The sequence below is a fragment of the Aplidium turbinatum genome, chromosome 10 (assembly GCF_918807975.1).
Source record: "Aplidium turbinatum chromosome 10, kaAplTurb1.1, whole genome shotgun sequence".
In the NCBI taxonomy this organism is placed as follows: Eukaryota; Metazoa; Chordata; class Ascidiacea; order Aplousobranchia; family Polyclinidae; genus Aplidium; species Aplidium turbinatum.
The window spans coordinates 2301048-2318537 of NC_137481.1; the positions used below are offsets into that span (position 1 = coordinate 2301048).

General features: G+C 37.6%; 2 protein-coding genes and 1 long non-coding RNA gene across 5 annotated transcripts in view; 1 reads left to right on the top strand and 2 right to left on the bottom strand.

Annotated features, from left to right (window-relative positions):
- Positions 1-5032, top strand: part of LOC145778893 (uncharacterized) — a 33575-nt gene extending 28543 nt beyond the window's left edge. For both annotated transcript variants that reach the window (XM_082590482.1, XM_082590483.1), the window contains 3 exons: positions 229-410; positions 838-948; positions 1343-5032. In XM_082590482.1, the coding sequence (XP_082446608.1) occupies positions 229-410; positions 838-948; positions 1343-1459 (410 nt within the window). In that variant the 3' untranslated portion in view covers positions 1460-5032. The remainder of the gene's footprint in view (positions 1-228; positions 411-837; positions 949-1342) is intronic.
- Positions 5033-5124: 92 nt separating this feature from the next.
- On the bottom strand, positions 5125-9225 carry LOC145778895 (uncharacterized). Of its 2 annotated transcripts, none has more exons than XR_014290489.1 (3): positions 9018-9225; positions 6311-6427; positions 5125-5681 (listed from the first exon to the last, which is right to left on the bottom strand). It is a non-coding gene; the product is annotated as an uncharacterized LOC145778895 (long non-coding RNA). The 2 variants fall into 2 exon arrangements; XR_014290488.1 differs by lacking the exon at positions 9018-9225 and adding an exon at positions 8479-8712.
- A 10-nt stretch (positions 9226-9235) lies between these two features.
- LOC145778894 (uncharacterized) lies at positions 9236-12150 on the bottom strand. Its single transcript, XM_082590484.1, has one exon. The coding sequence runs from the start codon at positions 12079-12081 to the stop codon at positions 10498-10500; it is 1584 nt and encodes a 527-aa protein (XP_082446610.1). The 5' UTR covers positions 12082-12150; the 3' UTR covers positions 9236-10497.
- Positions 12151-17490: the final 5340 nt, after the last annotated feature.

The window sequence follows — 17490 nt, forward strand, 5'->3', positions numbered from 1 at the left end:
AAAGGGACCCTGGTTCAACTCTCGGCTCGGACAGTGTGTTTGTTACTTTCCAGTTTCTATTCAGTGGGTGCATCTCTGCTTACATTTTTACGTTAAAAATTCATTTGCATATAATCGGTGGCTTGTCCTTACGAATTGTACTTAATTTGCAACCAACTGTCCTTAGCTTGCGAAGGTGACACTTTCAAAGACTTTATTAGCGATTTATTGAAAACGTTTCCTTTCTAGTTGAGCTTGCCATGATGATGGACCGGTTGTATGGGGGAGTTTGTTACGCTGGAATCGATGTTGACCCAGAGCTGAAGTACCCGAAGGGGGCTGGCAGGGTCGCCTTCTCTAACCAGCAAAGCTACATCGCGGCCATCAGCGCGCGATTCGTGCAACTGCAGCACGGCGACATTGACAAAAGGGTGAGTGGCCTCAATTTAAATGCAACGTTTGCTTAGTACCAGTGTGGGTTCACCTTAACACACAACCGGTTTGGACCAGGCAGCCATTGATTTCGTAGCTGTCAGCAATAAACTATCTTTTAAACCATTTTCCTCAACGTCTTACAAAGATAATGGGTTTGGTTTTTCCCGTTTTAAATGTAAGCTGTATTGCTTTCCAAACGACTACGAATTAAGTGAATTGTGTAGACAAGTAGCCTATCGTAACGTTGTTGAAGCAAATATTTCGACTCCGGGGCTTGTAATTATGTTGTAGCTCTGGGGGCACAAGAACTTTTCTAAAATGTTGCGGAAAATATTCCTCTCTGAAGTTTACGTTTTTAACGTTCATGTACTTCTTCACCACTCCATTCATAATGATCTTGACTGACAACTTAATCATGTTCAGGTTGAAGTGAAGCCATACGTGTTGGACGACCAGCATTGTGACGAGTGCCAGGGCTCGCGATGCGGCGGCAAGTTCGCCCCATTCTTCTGCGCCAACGTCACTTGTCTACAGGTGAGACGCAAGTTCATCGCTTGGTAGTCGATTCAGTTAATGGTGTATTTAGTTTTTCATGCAATGACTTTGTAGATGACGTTTGGGCCCAGTTTTGTGGCGAATTATTCTGCATCAGAAAAAGTGACTTTGTTTCAATCGATGTTGATAAAGTAATAGGCTAGGCTACTACTCTATGGCCTGGCAACGATTATTATATAGTAGAAGCAAACCAGCTGAAATGCTTCTCTTTACAAAATATAGTCAAAAATTGTGAAACCTGTTTGATTTGTGGCACTGGTGATCAAACTAACTTACTTTCCGAAACATTTTAGCTGATGTATTTTGAGTTCTGTATTTTTTTTCTCAGATCTAATTTTTTCAATCTAATGTATTTCTTCTTTCCAATTATCAGTACTACTGCGAGAACTGTTGGACGGCAATCCACGCCAGGCCCGGCAGAGAATTCCACAAGCCACTTGTCAAGGAGGGGGCCGATAGAACCCCAAGGTCAATGGCCTACCGCTGGTGAAGCCGCCTCTGCAAATCTCACAATGCACCACTGAAAATGATTTCTTGCTCTGGATACGGATACAATCATTTAGTTGTTTTTTTGTTAAAGGCGATTTTTTTAAAACCATGTATAGATATGTTTGTGACGTAAGCACCGAAGTGATTGTGTTTGTCTATAATTTTGTAAACTTTATTATGACTGGGTTGCCTAGTGTTTATGATGTGGCGCACTTGCATAAAAGTCAAACCATTGTAATTGCCAGCGAAAAAAGCATCAACTGTTGCCCTGATTATCACGTAAATGTTAGTTTACTACACGAAACACCATCGTACTTTTCCTACCAACTTTAACAAACATGGTAGTGCTTGCTTATCAGCGGATGTAGATATATATATATATGTGTATGATCGTGTACGTCAAATGGACACTTTCGTTTTTCTTGGTGTTCAATTGCGTCTTTCAGTTTGCCTTGCTGAGGTCAATTTTGCATATAACGAATATCTCCTGAGCACGGGATACATTTGTGCAACTACCAGTTTTGTCCAAGATTAACCACCGCCCTGCAATAAAGTTTTGCAATTTTGTAAAGAGTTTTCTACATTAATGGTATTTGATTTATGGTCTGCTGACAATGAACTGGCGTTGAATGTGAAAACAAAAATGGTTTTTTCTGTCTTGTCTTCCCTGTTTGTACAAGAAATGGCTCAACAATTAAGCTGCTTTATCGAAAATGTTTGCGTCTGCTTTAGGTTGTTCCCCTCCCTGCGCCGACGCGAGTTGTGCTCAATGAGGCTCAAAATGTTTTCATTTTGATAAAAATTTCCTCAAATTTCAATTTTTGTTTTTACGCTTTCTAAAATATTTTGTAAAAACCCTTTTTTTGGCAAATTTGACTTTCGCTTGTTCATGGAGCTCATGACGCGCACCTTGCGTCATAATGCCTTGTCCGTGCGTCATTTATTGTGTGGCCATGATATATCAGAATTCTACTGTGTGATTTAGTTCCATTTTTGTATCTTTTATTTAATCGACGATTTTTTTATTTCTGGTAAAGAATTGATCGAATTTCTGTTCTCTGTGCAATGCTTTCCGCTCGAACGCAAAACAAACAACTTTTTACATTGTTGCAACGTTCTTAGCTGTCTAATGATGTAAATTGAGGGTTGTTTTGCATCCGAGTACCCAGACAGCAAATCAGCCGTTTTTTACTATTCAACGTCTGTAAACGTTGAATCAGTGTAAAAAATGTTTGATTTATTGTCTGGGTAGCACTTGTCACTGTGTGTATTTCATAAGCGCCCGCTGAACAGCCAAGACACCGCGGGCAACGAAATCCTTTCTTGCGACATGGTTGAGTGGTTTTGTTGCCCCAACGTTTTCTGGATCTTTTAATACTTTTTTCATCATTTATTATTGTAGTTGATTATTTTTATACAGTTTTGCTTTTGGAGAGTTTTTCTTTTATATATTTTGTACTTGGTGTGGCGTCATTATCATGGTCATCATTATTATCATTCACGTAATTATTCATGTCAATTATTGGTTGGAGTTGATCTTGTTTCATATTTAGATGTTTTGACAATGAGTCATTATATAATCATAATCAGCTTCTTTTTTAGTTATGCTTTATTATTGTTTGCCATCATTATAGCGAATAAGCTTAAATCGCAAAATTAGTACAGAACATTACCTATAATTTATACCTGATTGCCGACATTAGCGATGGAATGTTGGGTTTGTACTCCCAAAGTATTTTTTATTTTGATTTACAAACTGTCAGGAGGTGTTTATTATGCAATTTTTGTCTGATATTCATTGAAGAGTTTGCACGACTGCTGCCCACCCAACTCATCCCAACTCTGGACAAAATATTGATGAAATTTCCACCCAGCAGATTAGTTATATTTTAAATTGATTCAACGGCTGTAAACGTTGAATCAGTGTGAAAAACGGACTGATTTTCTGGCTGGGTTACTATTGTATAAAATTCGCAAAACTTTGTCTTCTCTGGCGTTGTTATAATCTTACCAGATGATGACAGAAAAGCCCAAACACCAACTCAGCCAACAAGAATCATCATGTTTATATTCATTGACTGCCTGTAGACGTTGAATTAATGTAAGAATGACGGATTTTGTTGACTGGGAAAGTAGTTTACCGTCCTGCAGCTATTCTTGCCCTTACCGCAAACAATTCCCAGTCAAAATCACCGACTTGAATCAATGAAAAGTGATCGAAATTGGCCGCAGGATGCAATCGTAATGGTTGAGTTTTGTGGATTCAAACAGTATAATGTCGACCTTACCATTTTGTCGAGACTTTTACCCTCCTTGTGTGTTTAAAATAACTTGTTTCAATTGAATTCCCTGCCTATTGTTGGCACACAGTGATTGAGAGTCGGCAACTGTGGAACTTCCAACCAATTTCATTTGAATTGTTTTCAGTTTTTTGACTGTTTTGTTTCAATTGCATGCTTTTTTCTCTATTTTGAACTTGGGTTACGATTAAATAATAATCTTTAAAAACATATGTACCCCAATTAAAACTCCGAAAAACTTTCTTGATCAAGAACTACGATTTTGTGCCACAGACGAAACTTGTATCCAACGCCATTTTGGAATGCCTGTGGTCCATTGGTGGCTTGTGCATGTGTTTAGTTTTTGTGCAATAGCAACTTATTTATTAATAGCCCACCTCCCGCTTATGCAGCTAGTAGTTAGTGGTCGTATTAGTTTTATAAAAAAATCCATCTCTAAAAAAGAAAAATATCCATATCGCTAAATATCTTAAACACTTTATTTTCTCAAAAACGTACAAATTTACTGCGGGATGTTTCTCCGAGGTTGACGTCATGTTGGGCTCGATTCACATCAATCTTGAGTGTTGTTGCCCCTTAGTGGTTCTATCTGTACCGTGCATCAACTAGACATCGTTAGCGGGTTACATGGCACCCAGCCACGCGCAACAGAGGCACCTCGAGGCTGGTTTTGACAAGTTACGTCAAAACGACGTCATTAAAAAGGATCTTTGGGAGCCATCATCGTCCAAGATGACGTGGTGATGCTTCGTCCTACAGATCAGCTAGTGTGTGATCGTGATTTTTATAAATTGACATTGTGGCCAGCTTGCCTGGGAGAGTGGCATTGAATTAATAAAAAGTCTATTCTTTGTTTTATGGGTTTGTTCGTTTGTAATTTTTTATTTTTGTGAAGAGTTTTGTATTTACATGTGCATTTGCTACGGGTGAAAGTAGCCAGAAATTAACCTTCCTTGCATGCTGTGTTATATACGTTTGTGTATACAAGAGAAATAACTTCACCGCTGTTGCAATGCTATCATACAGTTCGACTACAGTTAACAATCTTCCCAACTAACAAAAGATTGCACGCAACGTCAATATACGTTGTAGCGACGAAAAAACGACGACTTTTGTTTCTGGGTAACGGTTGGGTCAGCCGTCATGTCTCTGTAGAAACTTCAGTGCGGGAGTTGACCCAGCCTAACGTCGTGAGTGGCCGACTGGCTTTAGTGCGCTTTTGTGTGGCGACTTCATAAATCACTAAACGTCTGAAATAAATTCAAACCGAGTGACGGCTTCTCAATAACAGGCAGCTCAGTAGACAGTTACATTTCATAAAACAGAAGTTTATGAGAAAAGGGTTAAAAACTGGCGTAGTGTTGCCAAAGGGTTAAATGCTAAAATGTGTTGTTTGGGAATGTGTAGAAATCGTAGTTCCAAGCGTCATCCGGGCTTAACTTGGAACTGCGTCCCCATATGACGTCCGTCGGTAAACCCCCTTCCCCAAAATTATCACACAGTTTAACAACCTCCAACTAATGGTGATTCAGAACTTCGAAGTTGACAAAGAACCGAAACTCATATGACACCGACTGAGGTAACATGAGGGATATACTGTTTACAACCCAACTCCACATGGAAATAAAAGTCTTATCAAGTTTAATGTTTTTTATGTCTTATTAATTTAAGTCTTATCAAGTTTAATGAATCGGACTCCGACTTTAAATCCTCCTCCGTGCCACAAAATCCAAGGTAGAAAACTATATCACCAGAGCTCAATAAGTAACATTGTTCGAAAGTTTCAATGCGGCTTCAGTGAAGTGAAGTATCCCAAGAAAAGTTAGAGAACCACTCGTCTGTTCAGATCTGCTTCTAGAGGTTCAGGAAAGATGGAAACTATTTGAGACAACGTCAGCCGCGTCAATTTCCCCCTCCCAGGATCTGTAGATTAAAAATAAATTCTTTATCAGTTAAGTCTGAAGTTGACATAGGTCGACCTCCATGATCATAGCCGCATAAACCGACTGCTCAAACAACACATTATCATCGCTGGGGTGCTTACAAAATACAAATTGTTGACAGATATATATTATTTATATTTTATAACATGAGGAAATAATATTTTCCAACGTAAATATCAATAGATTATAGAGGGCCGTTATTTGACGGAAGAACTCCTTTCATCCAGTGGCATAGCGTGACCATTTTTGGGTGTTCACTTTTTTTTTAGCAAACTTCAGTCTATTTGTATTTAAAAAAGCCTGGGCGTGAATCAACCGAGTCAGATCCACTATTTTTTCTTGTTTTTAAACACAAGTAGACGATAATATGCTCTTAAAGCTCACTGAAAAAGTAAACACAAAAAATGGTCACGCTCCGACACTGTTCCAACTTTGCTGTCAAATACATACTCGTCAGCCACCAGCGCACCACAGACGGTTTTCGAACCAAGGTCGTCTTGCATCAAGCGGCACACAACAGCTGGACCATGAGTCACGGAATGAAACGTAACAAAGTCGTCATGTGATGCATGATGGTGACACAGTGAGTGGACTGTGACAAGCGCTTACCTCATAATCGACGCAATGTTGCACGTCCCTTCTTCCGGTAGCCATTTCTTAGAAGTACCGTCATCTGAAGACCCAGGATCTCATTGGTAATGAACCCAAAATATATTCTTAACTTCCCTGCGAGCAAGTACCAAATATTAACCGAAGCAAATTAAATATTAAGGAATACTCGCTAGTGTTTTCAGTATAACCCCAGCCCAGAACAAAAATACAGGTCCTATCCTATCTTGTCTCTGCTTCACGCAATAAACTTTTAATGCTTGCTGGTGGACACGTTGGGGCATGAGGGCATCTGCTGCGTGTCAGTGTGGCACCACAGAGCAAACAGCCAACCGCATCATCTTTGCCTGTCCCATGTATTCTCCTCCCAACGGAATAACATGCCCCCACAAACTTGATGACCTGACGAAAAATTGACTTCAAGTCCTTCCATCCGTATGATCACAAACATTTTGCTTCATACGAACGACGACGCGATAAACAGGGCAAAGATTCTAGCGTGACCCGACCTACAATCGAATAATCGGGTCCATTGAAACCATTGATCGCAAACATTTGACTCGGAGTTGGTGATCCATGCAATAATAGAGCGCGATTTTTCGAAGACTCAAAGCGTGTTGTTTTTCGCGGATGCAATTAAAATTCAAATGTGTTTTGTTTTCGATCAGTGAAAGAAAACGTAGGGGGTGCTCCATGCAACAAACTTCCCTTCCAAGGTATCAGCTCTGTGTGAGACATGGGCGCTTTTTGACCGATTTATCAGGTATTTGGGTTTCCAACTGTGACTAAACCAGTGTGATATGGGACTTCGAAGTGTATGTACGTTACTAGCCAACATCGTGTGATGTTGCACCACACGATTACAAAGTGCTCGTCATAAGAAATTGCATTGAAAATCTAAAATTCTGTTGCACGTAAACTACGCAGAGTTATAAAGAAAATTAAACAAGATGGATCCATTAGGCTTTCAATAACCAAATAACCTTTGCTTGTGTTTTTATGAGGAAAAAACGTTCATGTTGCTTCCGGCAAATTAACACAAAAAATTACGACAACGTTGCTGATCCACATCCGGTCATGCAATCAGCAGGATGGAGAGCCGCGTCATATTGCGTCACGCTGTGTTTACATTATAACGCAGATAAATTTTCTGCTATGAGTCGCAAGTCTGTCAGTAACAAACAGCTAAAGTACAAGGAATGCCAAAAAAACTTGAATGCGGCTCAATAGCTCCAACATGCACAAATGGGGCATGGCCCCATACGCGGGTGCTGTAAAAACAAACAAACCAAACCATCAACGGAGTCATCCATCGCGAGCTAAATGGAATACATGGTCTGCGTGAAATAGAATGACCAAACAACAATGGCTGCCTCGACACCTGACCTAACATCTGCCCAAGGATGGGAAAAGGCAGAACCGCTCGAATCTTGGACATGCAAAAACGGAAGGTTTAAACGAAAATAAATAAAGAATGGAAGATAAACAGGCTTTCAGCAGTGATTTTTTTCCTTGATTGCCTTTATGTTGTTCCGCTCACTATCTTGTCTCATGACCACACTCCCACATAATTATGACAGATTGCTACCACCTTTTGTGTTTGTTCGTCAGTTGTTGCTTGTACGCAGGTCAGTGCAGTTTTATTTATTTTCAGTCATTTATTATTAACATTTCACGAATATTTGTTTTTGTTTAGATGAATTAAGGCATTTTCCTGACGAGGGCATAAAGTTTTGCCGAAAACGTTTAAAGTTATGTAGCTATTTTATTTCATGTATTATTTTTTGAATTATGCCATTCAATCTTATAAAGCTGTTATCGATTATCTGTCTATGGTTTTCAAAAAGTATCTCTCTACCAAAGCTATACAAAAGAAATATAACAAAAACTAATATCTATCTGTAGCCCAGGTTCACTGATTCAAACTTTCAATGATCAGCAAACTAACAAAATATTACACTGAATATGGCAGTACTTCAGAACGAAGATAGCGGTTTAAATATCACGTCATTTGCAAGCCCTCTTATGGCTAAAAAGTCCAAAGTGGCTGGCAGGCGCGACAGAAACGATAACATGTAAAGCCTGCCACTGGTAATGATGAAAAATTCCGACGGTTTTGTCCATTGCGACGCTTTTCCCCTTGGTTGGTGATACGCGTTTCTTCATACCTGGAGACGGTCTCAAGCACAGTGAGCCTCCACGAATCTCTATCTTCTGCAAGATTAATCCAATGTCGAGAATCGAGTGTCATAATTTCAGTGACTTTTTAGGGTGTCTTTGAAGCGCTTCCTGGGATCACCAACATTGCGGTGGCCTGTGGAAAGATTTCCAAATAAGGTGATCTTGGGTAGTCTGTGATTGTCCATCTTGGAAACATGGCCGACCCAACGTAGTTGTCCTTTTAACAAAGATGACTCAATGTTAGAGACAGATGCCTATTGAAGGACTTCAATGTCCGGGAAATGTTTGCTCTGGACAGTGAATGTTCAGAATAAATCTGAAGCTAAGAATGAATACTGAATAGAGACATAATTTATATTGTACATCAGTTTAACGTCGTAAGGTTCTGAAATACTAAATCAAGCTAACTTTTTTCCTTTTAAACAACACAAGCAAGCTCTTCTTTACAACCCTCTAAACACCACAAGCAGTTTGCTGTTCAATGCAGCATGGCCGCAATTCCACATTTGAATTGTTGAATATTTACGTTTTTCTGAGGTCTTTGATTCCTGCTTTTTTTCCTTTATTTTTCAACACAGCCGTATTGTTGCCTAAGTTGCATATCATCGAGTGTTTTAAAGTAACATTTCATCCTCGACAAGCAAAGATTCGAGTCGATACAGCTTCTCCATCACTCTAAGGCCGAATAAATTAGATTCTATCACTCTACCAGTAATCACAAATCCTGCAGTCAACAATTCTAAACAAACCAAACGTTAAGAACCAACCAGCTTATGCAACAATTCTAGCTTTGTAATTGATTATTACATCATCAGTCAACATATTTGAACATCAATGGAATTGCTATCAAGGCTAATTCAGCACGAAACATTCGCTTCGGATCATTTATTATGGGAAACCCTGCAGTGTGTTCAAAATAACAATTTACGAGCCTTTATGTAATTATGACAAAAGGTTAACTTCTTACCTTGCAGGCGTTTGCAAAAGTAAGGACATAGAGTTGTGGTGGACTTTACAGACATACAAGCGAATAAAAAAATGAATTTTTGAGATAAAGCGTTTTCAGAATCGATTTATCTTTCAGGTTGGATGTAACTTAATTCAATGCATTGTAGGTTTCGATTTGATATAACTTGGTTTGGAATAAATTGCAAAAATAATCCAACGTTGGTAAAACCTTTAAAATACTTAGCAAATGTAATAATTAACAGACAACTGTGGTAAGAATAAATACAACGCAGTCTGGTGGATTACGTCACCACTGGTCTTACTTTGACCACAAAGATTTCTCAAAAATGTTTCTGTTATTTCACAAAAAAGTAACTTAACAATTTGAACTTGAGCAAAGGATATAGCTATGCATGAAGTAAATCAACTGTACAAATTACCACCATCTTCAAAATTAGATTTCAACTCATTTTACCAAAGAAAGTAAGTACGGTACATGACAAAGTTATTTTCGATAGTAGTCCACAAATTCAGCAACAAAAAGGCACATATATGCAAAGTGCAGAATACACAAACAGTCAAACATGTTGTTATTTAACAATTATTTACAAACGTAAAAAACAATACCTTTCATGCCATGTTGTAAAGTCAGAAGATAAGACTTTATGTCCAGGCAGACAGTGACAAAAATGTTGTAAAAAATAAGCATATAAAACGTATTATGCAAGTAAAAAAGGTACACAACTACACATAATACATAAAAGTAGAAGAAATGGAACACTTGTCAAAGGTATGATCATATAGGGTGAAACTAAACTGATGGAAAGATTTCCTATGGCAGCTAAGACATTTCCAGCAATATGCAGCAGAAAATATTTTTTTATACAAACAAATAAACGAGCGGTCCTGTGCCAAGTTGATACGTTTTTGTGCGGGAAACTGCAATTTTGAATTGACAAGTTTGTTTAATGGTCAAACGAACAGTTTGAAACAGTCACTTGAAGGTTTGAATTCAAAACATTGCTGATGAGTTTTCATGATACTAAATATAATCATCATCAGTCTCCGCAGATGTCAATGTGTTCCAATAGCAGCATATGCTCGTCTATGTTGTATTGTTTGTTACAAGTTGGACAACACAATAGTTTATCCGTGTCTGACATTCGCTTGCGAGATGATATTGAGTTTGAAATATTTCTGCGGTTTGTTGATGATTTAGCTTCCTTCTTTGGTGTGATGGCTTTATTAAGAAATATGTCATCTACAGATTTCTTTTCAACTTCCGAAGCAGGCAAACGAGACTTCACTGTTCTACGTCGTGCGGTAATGGGACTCATGTCAGATATTTTATTGTAACCATTAGTAGATGACCTTGAGTCTTGTGGTGGTGGTGAGGCTGCTCTTCGCCGTGTTTTGTGGCAAGAATCAAAAGAGTTTTTATCCCGCCTACTTGCACATCTATTTTGAGTCATCAGACCCGGTTCTAAAATGCTGTTCACAGATATGCGAGGTTTTTTGTTGTATTTTTCCATCTCGGTTTGCAGTTGGGCAACTTTTTGTTTTAAAAAGTTAATTTCATATTGAGCTACATCTTTTTCTTTTCGTTCAGCTCGAAAATCTTCACTGAACAACTGAACTTGTCTCTGCAGCAGTTGTATCTGAGACTGTTTCTCCTTGTTTTCAACAGCATTGCTGTTGCTTCGACGTCGTTCATTTTCATAATTTGCATTCAATGCTGCCAGGGCTTCCCTTTGCTCTTCGTATCTCTTACGCCATCTTTCCACATTTTCCTCCAGACGATGTACTTCCTCTTTATGCTTATCATTCAAAATTGTTAGTTCTGTTGTGATCTGCAATGTTTGACCTCGTTGGCTTTCCAGTTCTTGTCTGGCATTTACCAGCAACTTATCGAAGTACCGTCGTTGTTCCAGCGCAAGCTTGTCAGGATTACTTGTAACAAGCGCTAACTTCTCTCTTGTTTTTTGAAGATCTGTGTTATTTTGGTTATACTTTGATAGCAATAGACTGACATATTGTTCACGCTCTTCATTATATTTTTGCCATCGAATATTCTTTTCTAATGCATCAGCAAGTTGTCTTTGAACTTCATCTGTGTTTGACTGATCCAAAAATGAACGAGAGCTGAGATTAGCAACTTCAAACTCACTGTTATCTTTAGAAGGTGGAGAAATAGATTTCCTCCTTGATAGACTTACATTATTTCTTTCAACTAACTTTTGAATAATCAGTGAAGAAGTTGACAACTTTTTCTTTAGTTCAACTAAACTATTTTTTGGAGCATCTTTAGTGCAACTTTCATTATTGCTGCAATCTATGGTAGCACTGAGTTTTCCAGATATACTTGTTGAAAGTTTTTTGAATTCATTCAGTTGATTTAGTAACATCTTGTTTTCTGTCCGCAATTGCTCCAATTCACTTTTAGTTTGATCGGTTACAAATTGTGCGCTACTGTCAGTGAGTAATGTTTTTGAATCATCAACTCCTAAAATCCCAGCATGGAGTTCTGACAACACATCTTGCATGTGGGAATTTTTTTCTTCCAGGCAGCATATTTCCTGCATTGCCTCTTCCAAAACTTGCCCCAGTGAAGCATACTCAGTGGATTGGCTGCTTTCAGACATGAAGTTGGTTGCTTAGTTGCTTATCATATCAGAATAATGTTCTACAAATATTAAATGTTTACTGAAATCTCTTCAGTCCTAAATAAGAATAAAAATATTTATATAGCGCCACATCCACAGTGCAAACTATGCTCCTGGGCGCTGTGTACATGACAATGGTGATTATTAAGATGGTACTTTCAGGCGTAATGTTCAGTGAAATAAAACACTTTATAGCATACAAATTTAGTGTAGTTTGTAAGTTACAGTTACCATATAGTATAGCAGCCATAGCCTCATAGTTACTATACATCCACAATAAACTTGGCTCCAGTAAAAGGAAAAATAGCATAACTGAAATGCTAAAATATATCTATCATCAAATAAATCGCTTCAAGTTTGATAAATAAGCGTTTCCTACCTGTGTCAAACAGAGATGCCATGGGATATCTTATGCAGACTCTGACAAAAGTATGACCCACTTGATAAGTTACAAAGCTATTAGACATATTTTTGTTGTTGTTGAAAACTCGGTGAAAGAAAGTAATAGTCTCAGAAGCTATGGCTACCATAATTATATGGCACAAATAGCCACTAGGGTTGGGATTTCGGGATCAAATTTCAAATCTTGGGATCGGGATTAAGGAGTAAAAATCCCGGGATTTCTTGGGATTAGCAAAGTAGGAAAATACACATGCAAGCTACATAAACGATATTTATATTTATTTATTGTAATACTGACGCAAAAACATGAGAGCATCAAGAGTATCATCGTTTTAAGACGATTTCTGATTTTGTTGGCAAAATATCCAAGAGCTGAAAATACACGTTAAGCCTCAACAGATGTTGGCTTAGAACTTTTCAATGCCTCATATAGCCTAAATTGTTTAGGTTTTCTAGCCTTTTTTCGCTTGCTTCATATAACAGCATTTCTTTTTGCAATACTCGAGCGCCGACATCAAAGTTTTGTGCTTCTTCACTTTGATCTTCTGCTACGAAAGCATACAGCTCTTGAGCTAAAGTTATTTCAGTGTCATGCCTACTATACTCTGTAATGGCATCTTCATGCTGTTCAGTAGAGCCTTGATTCATATCAACAGTTGGACTTGGGAACAATCTTTGAAGAACGTTCGTGGCCAGGGCAGCGAGTTTCTGACGTTTTATTTCATGACCAAGCTGATCCTGCGGTTGATCGATGTAGATTGTAGAAAGGTTTCTTGAAGTACAGTACCCAAAAAGGTAAACCGGTTCGGCATTCCGACGCTCGTCGATTCGAAACCTAAAGCTTTTCTTCGTCCTTGCTAATTTCCGAATTTAGTTATTAGTTCCTTTGTACTAAACGCTGAAGCTTTCAAAATGGCTTGACGTGATTGCGTTGACGTGATTACGACTGAAGTGATTGCGTAGTTCATTGTTACGCCATCGTTGGTATTATTATCACACAAATGTGGAGTGTTCAAAACAACCAGCTGATATTGTAAACTGAATACTGAAAAGTTTGGAGCTGCTTTAAAACCAAAATAACATGAGCGCCAAGCGATATGGCGCTACATCAGCTTTTGTAGATGTTTTCTGGAAATCCCGAGATTTTAATACAATTAATCCCGAGATCGGGATCATAAAAACGGGTTAAAATCCTAGGACCGGGATTTCCTGGGGTCCCAACCCTAATAGCCACTTGCATATTTAACAATAGCAAGGCTGATAATTCACTTTTTTATAGAAGTAGTTTTCATGTTTTGTCAGTGATTGTGACCGTGAGAAGTGGAGAGCTGATGTACAATCTGCCATGCATGCATCTAGCCAGTCATTTGGAGTGGGGCCTACAAGTGTAGAAATGCCCAGAAAAACCTGCAGCCCTGCACATTCAAAAACAAAACCCAATGATGATGATCGTTGCTAGACTTTTTGACAGATTTGGTACAAAACAGGCAATGAACTGTAGGGTTCATAAACTAATTTGCGACCATCGACACAACTGATTTGCGAATAGCAAGCAACCACTTCACAAATATTTTGCAATTAAAAAATAGTTCAACAGAAAAAAATGTAATAAATTTTTTTTTATTTACCAATAATGTTACTACAACTTGTGTAAGTTATATGTTTTTACACTAACTAGGTGACTTGTTTTTTGGTTTTGAAATGAAGTTTACAAAAAACACTGCTTTTTATTTAAAAAATGGCATCCTGACTTTCAAGCGGCATAAAAATATACGCAGTGGCTATTCTTACCATATATTGTGAATATATATAGCCTCTGAAGCTATATACACCTGTTTACTCAAGCATGACATATTCTTTTCTTTCACCCTCTCTTCAACAACAAAGAACAAAAGAAGAACGATGAAAGAAGTGCATATATGATCTCTAAATTCCATAGTTTTATAGAATGATTAGCTCGTGCGTTTGCTAGGGCTATCATACGTCTTCTTTTAAGAGGATATGTCCTTTTTTTTTAAGAAAAATGAATTTTCCTCCGAAAACACTAAAAATGCTCAAATGTCCTCCTTTTTGACAGTTTGGGTTTTCATGCTTATATTTTCAACCGGATTATATCGCTTGATGACGTTTCAGCGACGGCTTGTAGGCTATTTGTTTTCTAAACATTTTGTATACCAATGTAACATACTGATTTATAAATTCTACAAGAATTTGGCGCATTTTATGGAATTGTTGTTGAACGTTCATTGCCTGGTTCACTGGAAGATGTTAAACCACATTTTAAAGGCCATGCTGACGCTTTTAAAAAAAATATTCTTTTACCTACATACGTTTTATATTGATACAACGCTTATAGACGTTGTTGATTACCAACTCAGTTTGGTTTGTTTGTTTCTTGAAACAAATCGAAACAAATGTCTAATTTTTTTCACTTTTTGCTGACTCTTAAAAATTATATAAAATCATTTGTTGTCTTAAGGAAGCACTAGAAAAAATAAGAAACAATAAGTTAAATGTTTAGTCAATCTGTTTTCTTGTTTTGTTTTTTTTTCGGTAACTTTTGCTGTGTAGGCTTATACTGTAATGATCTAAAAACATGTAAAAGACTCTTCAAGCGTAAAATACTACTTGCTGGCAAAACGTGTCTTCTTTTTATGCGATAAAAATATGGTAGGCCTAGCGTTTGCGGAACTGCAAATGTTAAGGAAATGCAAATCTTAAGGTTAAGATTTGAAAGGTTATCGGTTTGACGTAGCCGAAAAGCATCTCTTTAATCTGGTTGAAACACGAAGCGACTCAATCGATGTTAATGCTTTACTGTGATGACTTTTTAGTTTGAGCACAATTTAATTTTTTTTTATTTCTTTTGTAATATGAGTAATACAGGTTACTACAAAAATAAAATTGAACTGTAGAACTTGTAAAATGTGACCTTGTAGCTAGGGATAGGCAATATAGAGTATCGAATAGTTACAATCCGAATATCTAATTATTCGAATTGAAATGACATTTCGAATCGAATTTTCCAAACCGAAATGAAAATATCCACTTTTCAGACTACCAAATTTTTTTATCGATTTTTTGCCGATCAATTACATTCAGCTTAACCACAGCTAGCCAGCTCTCTTTACCAGTGCGGTTTGTAGACGTCGGAAGACCGTTGTGCTGTGGATTTGCATCTATTTTTATTGTACATACAAAACATGGAACACAGTTCAACTCTGGGTGAGGCTAGGGATGCACAATACAGAATACCTGGCTATTCTAGAATATTCTAGAATACTTAATTTCGAATCTATTCTGAAACTACACGGCAATTTTTTCCAAATAATATCGAACAAAAAGCAAAAATATTTGTACTTTATTTTGAATTGTATTAGTATCACATGTCAAACAGAGTACAACATATGATAAATCAAGCATCATACGATGCATCATCATACGGTCACACGGAAACGCACTGTGTGTCTGCAGTTCTGATAACTGCGCAAACCCTATGAAGGAAAAAAAAAGTTGCTTGGAACAAACAATCCATGAAGAAAAAAGTCGGCGCGCAAGACGGAAAATATCAACTCAACTTTACATTTGTTTAACGTCGCACACTGTTCATTTAACAGATTTATTTTCGAATCCTGATATCCGAAAAGAAACTGCAAATGCGATTCAAATACATTGAGATTCGAATCTCTAAGATTCGATATTCAATTCTGTATTGTGCATCCCTAGGTGAGGCTACCGCTACACCTAGTGTCATAATTTCCGCAACAATGCAGCAATCCAATGAAATGGATGATCTATTGAGCTCCGGTGTTGAGGCAACAAATACTTCAGCATCAAGTAACCATGACAACAAACAGCTTTGAGTTGCCATAGAAAACCGATCCTACCTTAAGGCAAAAGTGCCATATAGCGATGCAATTGAATGGTGGAACAAAAATCAAGAAAAGTTCCCCCTGTTGTTTGATCTTGCAAGGAAATATTTAGCCACTTCTGCATCCTCAGAAAGACCCTTGTTGAGTGCTGGACTAACAGCATCAAAACTGCGATTGCGGCTCACAGGAGAGCATTTAGAAGCTTTAAACATTCTTCACTGCCACAAAGACTTACTCTCCTAGGCAGTTACTATTGTTTTTTGTTTTGTTGCCACTTTTCCATTATGTGTCTTCAATAAAACCAGAATAAAAACAAAGCTTTTTAACTTTTTCTGACACTAAAAAAAATTATTCTAGAATAGGTATTCTAAATTCTGAATTCAAAAAATTATTTTAGAATAATTCTAGAATAGCTTACTCTTCTATTTTTCCAATCCCTACTTGTAGCCCTGAATATGGACTCTGCCAACCCAATAAATCGCGAGGTGTGAAGGGGAAGACTTCGTTCTCAACAGACAGGCCACACCCTCGACATGAGGATTAATTCATGTCCTGTATAATCAAAATTGGTTGATGATGATGTGCCTATCACTGAGTCAGATGACTGTTTCAACGCACTACATTTTTGTTAATAACAAGTAAGTTTGGTGGCTGTAAAAATAAAAATACATGTTTAAAAAAATGGTTTCATCATGGTGTAATTTGAGGGTTTTGGTTTAGCAATTCTTTTGATTTTAATGCTGCCGCCTTACTCATATGTTTATTATGCATGCGTGACTTTGCATATTTCACAAATTGATACTGAGCTGACATATACAACACGCCTGAGCCCTGAGTGCATAGACGTCAAACGTTATGCTGGTAGAAAATGGGATGGAAGGCATACTTTGCGATGGAAGATGAAAAATGTCAATGGAATGAGTTGAAAGATTAGGATGATGGGCTGGAAGACAGTCTCCATCATTTTATCTCAATTCAATCATTAACTTTCTAGCCTAATACAGTATTAAGACATAACAAAATTGTTAAAATAATTTGAATTAAAGTTGTCATTTGATTATGTTTCTTGAATTAAACTTAATTCGATTTTCGGTTCGTACCGAACTGAACCAAC

What these genes read in the sequence shown, in the direction of transcription:
- LOC145778894 (XM_082590484.1), bottom strand. Translation starts at nt 12,081, where the DNA reads ATGTCTGAAAGCAGCCAATCCACTGAGTATGCTTCACTGGGGCAAGTT.